Source organism: Palaemon carinicauda, chromosome 5 (assembly GCF_036898095.1).
Source record: "Palaemon carinicauda isolate YSFRI2023 chromosome 5, ASM3689809v2, whole genome shotgun sequence".
NCBI classification, from domain to species: Eukaryota; Metazoa; Arthropoda; class Malacostraca; order Decapoda; family Palaemonidae; genus Palaemon; species Palaemon carinicauda.
This window is the reverse complement of record NC_090729.1, coordinates 160,737,200-160,749,411: the sequence shown is the minus strand read 5'-3', so window position 1 is coordinate 160,749,411 and position 12,212 is coordinate 160,737,200. Positions and strand designations below refer to the sequence as shown.

Sequence of the window (12,212 nt, the reverse complement as noted above, 5' to 3'; positions counted from 1 at the left end):
GAAGTAGTGCGGGTGAGAATGGGTGTAAGAAATTATTTAGCAGTTAGAGTGGATATGAATGTGTTGAGGTGGTTTGGCCATGTTGGGAGAATGGAAAGTGTCTGTCTGCTAAAGAAGGTGATGAATGCAAGAATTGATGGGAGAAGTACAAGAGGAAGACCAAGGTTTGGGTGGATGGATGGAGTGAAGAAAGCTCTGGGTGATAGGAGGGTAGATGTAAGAGAGACGAGAGAGCATGCTAGAAATAGGAATGAATGGCGAGCGATTGCGACGCAGTTCTGGTAGGCCTTGCTGCTTCCTGCGGCGCCTCGGTGACTGCGGAGGTAGCAACAGTAGGGGATTCGCGTATGAAATTTCATCTGAGGTGGATAACGGGGGTGGGCTATGGCACCCTAGCAGTAACAGCCAAACTGGGCTGAATCCCTCGTCAGGCTGGGAGAAGAGGAGAGAGGAAGTAGTGCCTTGGTAAATAGAATAGATTGTCGTTCAATTAGCTCGTTATACATGTTGCACATGATTTTTCATAATTCTGACCATCCCTTGATATGCACATCTTCCCGGACAATACTATCATGTTCGTAATACTAAGTATACAGTTAATTCTAATAGTCATGACTTCTCCATCATGACGCTCAATAATGTACAGTACTTCTAGAAGTTTTATTTCAGCTGTGACAAAGTTGTGGAATGATCTTCCTAATTAGGTAGTTGAATCGGTGGAACTTGTTCAAATTTGTACCAAATGTTTTTATGTTGAACAGGCTAACATAAGTCTCTTTTAATAGTTTATACTGTATATGAAAGATGTTTTAATGTTGTTACTATTCTTATATTTTGTTCATTACTTCTTTTGTAGTTTACTTATTCCCTTTCCTCTCTGGGCTATATTTTTCCTGTTGGAGCTCTTGAGCTTATAGCATCCTGCTTTTCCAACTAGGGCTGTAACTTAGCTAATAATAATAATAATAATAATAATAATAATAATAATAATAATAATAATAATAATAATAATAATAATAATAATAATAATATAGCCCACCATAATCTGCCTCTAATGGCATTTAGGTAACATCCAGGATTGTTTCCTTTTGTTGCCCAAATTACATGATTTATGAATATTGGAAGAATGGTCCTTTGTAGTTCCTATGTCATCAGTGGAATTTTCTTTGAATGAATTGTCAGAGGTCGTCAACAGTGCCAAGGGAGGGGGAGTTACCATATCCAGGGGATAAGGGTTGTTATTAGAAGAATCCATATGCAAGGGATGTGTTTTGTTCTGTTTGTTTGGTTGATTCGTTTACCTGCTTGAGAATATTTAGAAAGTATCATACGTTGGAAAAGAAATTTGCAACCTCCACTATAAGCACAGTGACATTATACTTCCAAGATAGTCCACTCCATACTCTACCTGTTGGATAACACCAAAACAGATATAGGGGCACAGGTGCAAGCTAAACCCACCTGCTAGAACTGAGACCAAAAAAAACATTGAATCATTCTCCCTGTATCTGTGGTGATGGGGTTCTGGCCAGAAGTCTAAAGTCCTAACTCAATTATTGGATCACCACGGATTCCGATGACCCAACCCTTGAGAATAGTTTTGCCACAAAAGGTCTAGACCATATTTGGGATGGCTGAGAGTATCCAATACTCTCACATATATCTTGGAATGCAAATACCGTGATCCATTTTTCAATTCATCTGTGCCGACAGTACAATAATAATGAATGTGGAAATATGTATGTCATTTAAGAAACAAAATATATAAATAAATTAGGAGGTCAGAGTAATGTTGAGTAGAAATAGAATAAAGAGAGAAATTTAGGTTTGAACTGGGGGTGCAGTTTCTCTATTTCGAAAGCCCTCTTGCCTGTCACAATGCTTCAACATGGAAACGATATGTCTTATTGAAGCATGATGACTTCTTTAAGGCGTTCTCTCATTAAGAGGGTCTAGCTTGCTGAAAAGTCACTCCTATTTAAAGGATAATGGTTTGTATTCATGTAGGAAAAGTAGGTATTTCATTCAACGGAAAATTATTTCTAAGCCTTACCTGGGATGTAAGGAGGTTAACCTTATGAATTTGAAGTCCACATGTTAGCAGTTCTTTTTCTAATTCTTCCTGAGTGGTGCCTTCTTGGATTGTGGATTCAAAAATACTGCATAAAGCTTCGGCCCCTGTTATCTAATAAAATACAAAGATGGTATACTATACTAGTGGTAACCCTGAAGAATAGAAATATCCAGTTAAACCACAAAGATTTTGAAATCCTTATTAGTGCTCCATAACTTTAAAAAAGTACATGAAGCTTATAGTAGAGCTGCCTACTAAACTGTATTATAAAAAATCAGAACTTAACCTGAGAGGCTAATCTTTAATGTTAAGCATGACTGCATCTTTAAAAAATTTGTAACAGTTGCAATAATGAATAGTTTAGAGAGACTTATACATAAACAAAAAACTAGTTCTTCTACAAGCATGTCTAAATCTGTGGTACTAAAAGAAATACAAATAATCTGCTGTCTTTGCACATATTGCATACTGTATTATCAAAAACTCAAGTAATACAATATACCCATCTACATTGTAAACAATAACTCATGTGGTAACTTAAGCAAAGGATACAACTGACTTAAGCAGGAGAGCACCATTAGTTTACCATCTCATACAGGTATATTGTAAATACTGTACAGTAATGTAATCCCGGCCATATCATGGTTCACTTATCACTCCCTTAGTATATTGCAGATTCATAAATGCTGTACATAATAAGTAAATCTATACTGTATCGTGACTCCTCTTCATATAGCAGGTTTCTCAGGGCAGATAAGTTTCCCTTTTTCAGATTTTAATTAATTATCTTTTGTTAAAAATAATAATTTTTGGGCTAAAAAAATAATAAAGTACAGTAAATTACAATAATAAATAAGACTATATAAACTCTGTTTTGTAGCAGGAACATATTGTATAGTTTGTCAGGAAGAAGAAAATGCTCCGTGTGCCACAGGTGAAGGAAAGAAGAGCCTAACTTGCCGAGATGATTCTGTACAAGGCACACTACTGGCTAGTAGTCGATATATAACCAATCAGAGCACTCTGATCAGTATCCTGGCTGCTGATTGGCTGTTGGACCACAGGATCTCACTCAAGTATAGTATCCCAAGCTGTCAAGTTTACTTCTATGTATACATCTGTGACATTACTCTGCATCTTTACCGGTATTGTGGTATTTTTTGCAAGCATTGGAGGAAGATGCTTACTATAGTGAAGAAGAAATGCCTTATCATTTGTTCCGTAACCGAAATACAACCCACGCTATTTACATGGGGTGACTTAACCCTTAGGTAGGGTGGTAAGTCCCAGCCTTACTGGCTTTGGCTTTGCCCAGGGACTCAGGATCCAAGTGTGTAGCACTCGAAATAAGGAGTCCCTGTACCTCGCAAGTTCCTTGTTCCGCAAGGAACGTGCGGCCTACATAAGCTTGTGTGTGAAGGAAAGAAGTGTGACTCGTCCTAGGAAGTTGACCTGAAGTCCTTTAGATGGAATTCTAGGCTAGGACATTCCCAATACAGTGAGCCCTCGCTACTTCGCGGTTCGACCATCGCGGATTCACTACTTCACAGATTTTTTTCATAACCCATATATATAAAAATATCGAAGATTTTCCGGAAATTTCGAAAATACCGCGATACAGTGAACCCTCGCTACTTCGCGGTTCGACCATCGCGGATTCACCACTTCGCGGATTTTTTCCATAACCCATATATATATACAGTAATATATATATATATATATATATATATATATATATATATATATATATATATATATATATATATATATGTATGCATGTATTTATGTATATATGTAGGTATGTATATGTGTATACATATAAATATATATATATATATATATATATATATATATACACACACACACACACACACATATATATGTATATATATATATATATATATATATATATATATATATATATATATATATATATATATATATATATCTAAATTAGGAAGATGTGATGTAGTTCTAAGGGAAAAGTATAGGAAATATGTCTGGGTAATAAGCAAAGCTCTACCTCCAGTTTGTTTCTTCATTATGATCAGAGATAAATGTAAACAAAACATTGGTTGCCATTTTTTATCGTGCTTTTTAGCGTGTTTAGGAAATGCATGATATAAAATCACCTTTAATATTTGTGCCTGTTTTAGTTTAGGGTACTGTAGTACATGCATTAAGTGTTCTGTACATTAAAGGGTAGTTTGTTAACAGTACTACGTACAAGGGAAGGTTTTAAAAGTCTGAATATACATGTTGAATAAATAGGTAAATATGGTGTCACTACTTCGCGGATTTTCACCTATCGCGGCCGCGACTGGAACCTATCTACCGCGATAAACGAGGGTTCACTGTATATGAAGACCCCAAATACGATATTTTGTTACCTGTAATTCCATTAATACTGTAATTAGTAATATCTGCTCTTACTGATAGTTCATTGCATTACATATGACATATAATTCAGTACAGAAAGAAATAAAATGCGAAAAGAGAATGTGATCATACGATAATTCCGTATACAGTACGTAGTAAAATTAAATCGAACATGAAACGCAAATCAGATGCAGTCATACCGTATTAGAATGGTGTAAGGCTGCTGATGGCTACTACTGTACTACAAATGTAATGGATGTGCATCTTTTCCATGAATCTTTGGTATGTATACGTACGTAGTACTGCATCCAATAATATTCTTTGTTGCAAAAATCACATCTCGAATAAGCGTACGAGAGAGAGAGAGAGAGAGAGAGAGAGAGAGAGAGAGAGAGAGAGAGAGAGAGAGAGAGAGAGAGAGAGATAGAGAGAGAGATATCCAATAAAACACACAATAGGACAAGAAACAAAAACAGTGATGAGAGAGAGACATATCCTACAACAAAACAAGCGTAAAATAGCGTACGTAAAGCTGTACTGTATACTGTACGTAGGGTACCTTGTACTTTAAATTGGTAACTACTACGTAGCATATAAGACGGATTGTGATTGGTTCAAGCGCTGATAGATGACGAATCAGAACCCAAGTTTTGTAATCTAGCCTGTGATTGGTGTTTTGACCACTTCTCCAACCTCCAGCATCTTTTTGCGGCCACTTTGTCTCCCGCTGTATCGCTGTGTAGATGTTGCTACGTTATTGTGAACTTTAATCTGTGCTGTGCGTGACTGTTTTAAGTTGAACTTTTTGTTGAACTTTTTGTTAAACCCTACTGTACAATGGCTCCCAAGCGTTCTGCTCCTACTAAGGCTGGTAGTGAGCCTAAACGCCACCGAAAGATGATGACGATTGCTGAGAAGGTGACGCTTCTCGATATGTTAAAAGAAGGAAGAAGTTACGCGGCCGCAGCCCGCCATTTGGGAGTGAACGAATCCACCGTTCGCTATATCAAGAAGGACGAGGCAAACATTAGAAAGACGGCTGCAATCACCTTTAGCAGATCAGCGAAGCGAGTCGTTACCAAGCGTAATAAAACGATCGTACGCATGGAAGGTGCTTTAGCCGACTGCCGGAAGAAGAACATAACCTTGGATACGAACACCATCCGAACCAAGGCTTTGAGCTTGTATGAGAATTTTGCGGCAAAGGAACCTCAAGACGACGATGGCGACCATGCTGAAGAAGATGATGATGTAGATGAACCTCAACCAGGGACATCCACTGATTCCCAGCCTCAGAAACAACGTTTTTCCGCCAGCAAAGGATTGTTCGCGAAGTTTCAGAAACGCTTCGGCCTGAAAAGCGTTTCCCTGCATGGCGAGGCTGCTTCCGCTGACACTGCCGCTGCTGAAACTTACGCGAACGAGACGTTCAAGAATATTATCGCTGAAGGTGGATACAAGCCGGAACAAGTCTTTAATATGGATGAGACCGGCTTGTTTTGGAAGAGAATGCCGTCGCGAACTTTCCTGTTCAAAGAAGAAGCCAAAGCCTCTGGCTTTAAAGCATTCAAGGATCGCGTTACCTTCGTGATGTGTGGCAATGCTGCTGGATTTTTGCTAAAGCCGGGGCTTATTTACAAGTCGAAAAATCCTCGCGCTTTGAAAAATAAAAATAAGAATCTCTTTCCCGTGTACTGGATGCATAATCAAAAAGCATGGATTACGAAGATGCTGACCTCCAACTGGTTCCACCAGTGTTTTATCCCGCAAGTCAGCAAATATCTCGTAGAGAAGGGCTTGCCATTCAAGATCCTTCTCCTTATGGATAACGCTGGTGGACACGCAACTGACCTGTCGCATGAGGGCATTCAGGTTGAGTTCCTGCCACCCAACACCACGTCATTAATTCAACCGATGGACCAGGGGGTTATCAGGGCGTTCAAGGCCCTCTACACGAAGAATACCTTGCCGGACCTCGTTGCGTGTGGATGCTGCCCAAGAAGATGAAGAGGAAAATTTCAATTTGAAGGCGTACTGGCGGAAGTACACCATAGCCACGTGCCTGCAGAACATTCAGAAGGCACTGCAAGAGATGAAACCTGCAACCGTTAATGCGAGCTGGAAGAAGTTGTGGCCCGAGATTGTTTACGACGACGAGGGATTTACTCCGTCTGAAATTCAACACTCTGCAATACGCAAATCTGTGCAGTTGGCTGCGATAATTGGAGGTGACGGGTTTGGCGACATGATGACTGAAGACGTCGACGAGTTGTTGGACTGCCATTCCCAGCCGCTAACTGACGCAGACCTAGAAGACCTGACGAAATCGGCCAGTGAAGAAGACAGTGAAACGCAGGAAGAGACCCAAGAAAATGTCGAAGAAACGGGCTTAACATTAGAACGGCTTGCCAAGCTCTGCAACCTTGCGAAGGAGTTGAAAGAATTGTCGCAAGAGTGGGACGAGGATATGGTTCGTTCCATGCAATTCTGCAACAAAATCAATGAAGACATGACTCCCTACAGGATGCTCTTCGAGCGAAAAAAGAAGCAGCGGCAGCAACTTCTGATCACAATGTTCTTCCAGCCTCGCAAAAAAGAGCCAGTTCCTCCTGCTAGTACGCCTTTGGAAGAAATTGAAGAAGTTTCCCAGGAAGAAGTTGAAGAGGTGTCCCAGGAAAAGACACCTCCGTCTGAAGAGACGTAAAATATTACCATTGGCTGCACAGTAGAAGACATCATCAGCTTCATCATCATCATTTCTACTGTGCAGCAAATTCATCGCCATCATCATTCAAATTTTTCTTCAACTTCTTTCGTGGTGAGTACAGTAACAATCTTTATTTTTTACTTTAATATTCTAACATTTTAATATTTGTGCCTGTTTTAGTTTAGTATGCATTAAGTTAAAGGGAAGGTTTTAATAGTCTGAATATACATGTTATAACCTATCATATTTTTTTGTTTAAAATTTACATTTACTGTACGTATGTAAAACAACTCTCTTTCTCTCTCTCTCTCTCTCTCTCTCGTAAATTGTTTTCCTGCTTTGCTACGTATGTACTGTATGATTTTATATAGATACGGTAAATAATATTTGTAATACTGTAACACATTTTCTAAAAGCTTTTACTGTAATATCATTATTCATCACTTTCATCATGCACGTTAAATGCCTTCGTTTGTTTACAGAGCGTGGTTGTTTACTGAGCGTACTTTATGACGCCGTCGTTTCAGGTGGCGTCATAAAGAAAAACATTTCATTTGAAAGTCCTAAGAAAAATTAAGTAAAACATTAGTAAATAACAAAATCAACATACTGTACTGAATAATCAATATAATGCTCTGCTCAGACTGTCGGCGAGCACATTCCTCTTGCCCGGAATGAAGCGAGCCGATAGTGGAATCGAGTGGACTTAGGTCCATCTCAGTATCTCTACTGCAAGATGGGATAGCTGTTGTGAAACTAACCTATACACAGATGTGTAAATGCGTTTGTTTCTTCATTATGATCAGAGATAAACGTAAACAAAACATTGGTTGCCATTTTTTATCGTGCTTTTTGGAGTGTTTAGGAAACGCATGATATAAAATCGCCTTTAATATTTGTGTCTGTTTTTAGTTTAGGGTACTGTAGTACATGCATTAAGTGTTCTGTACAGTAAAGGATAGTTTGTTAACAGTACTACGTACAAGTGAAGGTTTTAAAAGTCTGAATACTGTATACATGTTAAATAAATACGTAAATATGGTGTCACTACTTCGCGGATTTTCACCTATCACGGTCGGGTCTGGAACCTATCTACCGCGATAAACGAGGGCTCACTGTACCACCTCGTCAGGGTATGGGGACGTGACAGTATTATTTAATACTAGGAACAAAAGGAAGCATGGTTTACCTGCAGTGGTTTGAGGTCAACTGTGCAGAGAACCCAGGATGCTGCTTTCCCCAAGAGAGGGGAGGATGAAGAAAAGAATAAGGGCCAGACATACCTTTTCATTCATGCAGAATAAGACCGGGTAACAATGCCCTCAACCTTCAGCTACTTGTCCATTAAGGAGCCTGAGGTTAGACCAGCTGTTGTGCAGCCACCACAGGGCCGATAGAGAACGTATCGAGCCTCCTGTGGGTCACGTCCTGCAGGTAGCGGGCTGTGAAGGTTGTTCGACGCTTTCAGACCCCAGCTCGTAGAACCTGCGTCACTGAGAAGTTTCTCTTGAATGCCAGGGACGTAGCGATGCCTCTGACATCGTGTGCTCTAGGGCGACGTGACGGAAGAGGGTCCGGATTCAGGGAATGGTGGGTGACCCTGCAAATCCAAGCTAAGATGGTGTCCTTAGTGACCCTCCTCTTCGTCCTTCCTGTGCTCACAAACAGGGCTTGCACTCGAGGACGAACTGCAGCTGTTCTCTTAAGATAGAGCCTCAGACTCCTTACTGGGCACAGTAGGAGATGGTCTGGGTCATCTGATACAGAACGGAGACTCAAAATCCTGAAGGAGTCGAACCGTGGGTTCGGAACTCCAGGATTTTGAGTCTTAGCAACAAACTCAGGGACGAACCCGAACGTTACCTCCCCCCATCGTACGAGAGACCATGGAGTTCACTGACTCGCTTGGCTGAGGCCAGAGTAAGCAGGAACACAGTCTTCCAAGTCAGGTGACGATCAGAAGCCTGGCGTAATGGTTCAAACGGAGGTCTCTTAAGAGACCTGAGGACACGAACCATGTTCCATGGAGGAGGTCTCACTTCCAACTGAGGGCAAGTAAGCTCGTAGCTTCGTATGAGTAGAGAAAGTTCCAGCGAGGAGGAAATGTCCATTCCTTTCAGCCTGAAGGCCAGGCTTAAGGCTGAGCGATAGCTTTTCACTGCCGAGACCGAAAGGTGCATTTATTCCCGCAAATACACAAGAAACTCCGCTATTGCTGGAATAGTGGCATCGAGGGGAGAGATACCCCTTCCACGACACATAACCTCAGAAGACTCTCCACTTCACCTGGTAGACCCCTGCAGATGACTTTCACAGGTGTCGAGACATCCTCTCCACAACTTGTTGCGAAAGGCCTCTCTCTGTGAGGAGATGCTGGATAGTCTCCAGGCGTGAAGCCGAAGGGATGCTATGGCTTTGTGGAAGATGTTGCAGTGTGGTTGCTTGAGTAGCTCGTGTCGTGGAGGAAGCTCTCTCAGGAGTTCCGTCAGGAACTGCAGAAGGTCCGGGTCCCACTCTGCATGATGCCATAGCGGAGCTATTAAGGTCATTGACAGGTTGACCGATAGTCTGGTCTTGTTGAGCACCCAGCTCATCAGACAGAACGGTGGGAAGGCGTAAATGTCGATGTTGTCCCACCGTTGTTGAAAGGCATCTTGCCAGAGTGCCTTGGGGTCCAGGACTGGGGAACAGTACAGCGGAAGGTTGAAGTTCAAGGCTGTCGCGAACAGGTCCACCGTCGGGGAACCCCACAAAGTTAGGACTTTGCTGGCTACTAGAGGATCCAAAGACCACTCGGTACTCACTACCTGCGATGCTCTGCTCAGACTGTCGGCGAGCACATTCCTCTTGCCCGGAATGAAGCGAGCCGATAGTGGAATCAAGTGGACTTTGGTCCATCTCAGTATCTCTACTGCAAGATGGGATAGCTGTTGTGAAACGGTACCTCCCTACCGTGGTGTTGTCGCTCATGACCACCACGGAGTGACCCGCCAGGATCCGTTGGAACTGTTGAGTGCCAGATATACGGCCTTCCTTTCTAGCAGATTTATGTGGAGGCACTTCTCTGATTCTGACCATAGGCCTGAGATCCTGTGGTTCAGAATGTGGGCCCCCCACCCTTCTTTTGAAGTGTCCGAGAACAGCATCAAATCCGGGGGGAGGACGAGAAGATCCACTCCCTTTCGAAGGTTTCCGTCCGTCACCCACCACTGAAGGTCCGTCCGTTCCGCAGTACCCATAGGGACCAGAATGTCCGGGGAATCGTGGCCTTGATTCCACCGGGACTTGAGCAGGGATCTCATCCTGAGGCGGCCGTTTGGAACCAGACGGGCCAAGGAGGAAAGGTGACCTAGGAGACGTAACCACGATTGGGCTGGCAGCTCTTCTCATCTGAGGAAAGGATCTGCGACCCTCCTCAGCCTTGCTATCCTGTCGTCTGATGGAAAGGCTTTGTGGAGATTGGTGTCCAATATCATGCCTAGATATACCAGTCGTTAAGATGGAAGCAGAGAAGACTTCTCGAGATTTACCATGATCCCCAGATCTTGGCAAAGTCCCAGAAGCTTGTCTCGGTGTCGAAGAAGGGTCGACTCCGAGTCTGCCAGGATCAGCCAGTCGTCCAGATAGCGGAGAAGACAGATGCCGATCCTGTGTGCCCACGACGATATCAGGGTGAACACTCTGGTGAATACCTGGGGTGCTGTGGAGAGACCGAAACACAGCACCTTGAACTGGTAGATCTTGTTGTCTAGGCTGAATCTCAAGTACTTCCTGGAAGACGGATGGATTGGAATCTGGAAGTACACGTCCTTTAGATTCAGTGTACACATGTAGTCTTGCTGTCACACTGCAAGTCTGACCGTGTCTGCTGTTTCAATGCTGAACGGAGTTTGTTTGACAAACTTGTTCAGGGCTGAGAGGTTGATGACGGGTCTCCAGCCTCAAGACGCCTTCTTTACAAGAAAGAGTCGACTGAAGAAGCCTGGGGAGCCATCGACGACCTCCTGAAGAGCATCCTTCTTGAGCATGGTCTCGACTTCTGCCCGAAGGGCTAGCCCCTTTACCGATCCCATGGCATAGGAGCTCAACGACACTGGATTCGCTGTCAGGGGAGGAAGAAATGTTATGAACGGGACGCGATATCCCTGACTGATCACGGAGATCGTCCAGGAATCGGCCCCGAGTTGCTGCCACCTGAATGTGCAACTTTGCAGGCATCCCCCCACTGGTGGACAAGCAGGAGGATTGCCAATCCTAACGTTTGCGGCCTCGGCCGCTCCCTCTAGGATTCTTGCCCCCCCTGGAGGACTTTCCGCCCTTCTTTTCTTTGACAGGAAAGGGCTGCTGTTTGGACACCTTCGTCTTTGCTGCCGCTGCCGGTTTCGTCGACTTGGACTCGCGAGGTTGTTGAGGTGCTGGAGGTTTGTAGGGCTTAGATGTAAGAGCCCTTTGGAGGAGAGAATCGTGGTTCGATTCCCTCCACCTCTCAGCTGCCTGTTCCACATCCTTGGGCTCAAACAGGCTCTTTCCTAGGATGGAAGTGTGTCTGAGCTTACAGACATCCACAGCTGGGACCTTCGAGTGGAACCTCTCGGTCACCCCATCACGTCGTTTCAAGATCGAGTTTGCCCACAAGTTCGAAACTTGTAGGCCAGAAACTCGATGGTACGTGTGCCCGAGAGGAGGAAGGTCTCCAGGGCCTTCCTGGTGCTTTCCTTGGACAGATCCTCGGATCGCAGCAGGATGCCCAGAGACCCTAGCCAGACATCCAGCCAAAAGTGGCCTGCATGGCACACTTTGCGACCTTCTCCTGACTCAGGATCTCTGTTCCCGAGAATGTCACCTGTCGGTTGGAGAGTCTCTCAAGAGAGACTCCCCTGGTAAGCTCTTCCACGGAGTGGTGGAGCGGGAGAGCTAAACAAGGCTCCTCCATTATCTCAAAGTACCTCCTCTGTTGGACACGAGGAGGTGGGAGGAGCTTGTTACCAGCAGAGAAACGGCTGGAGGAGGCGAGCTCCGAAAGCTGGCCCTCAACCTTATCTCTGGCACTCT

General features: G+C 43.5%; 1 protein-coding gene across 2 annotated transcripts in view; it reads right to left on the bottom strand.

Moving 5' to 3' along the window:
• Window positions 1–12,212, bottom strand: part of LOC137641573 (COMM domain-containing protein 6-like) — a 93,235-nt gene that overhangs the window by 64,898 nt on the left and 16,125 nt on the right. The window contains exon 3 of one of the 2 annotated variants that reach the window (XM_068374269.1): window positions 2,054–2,185. The exons of the other annotated variant lie outside the window; for it this stretch is intronic. Within the exon in view, the coding sequence (XP_068230370.1) occupies window positions 2,054–2,185 (132 nt within the window). The remainder of the gene's footprint in view (window positions 1–2,053; window positions 2,186–12,212) is intronic. 2 annotated transcript variants of the gene reach the window in all.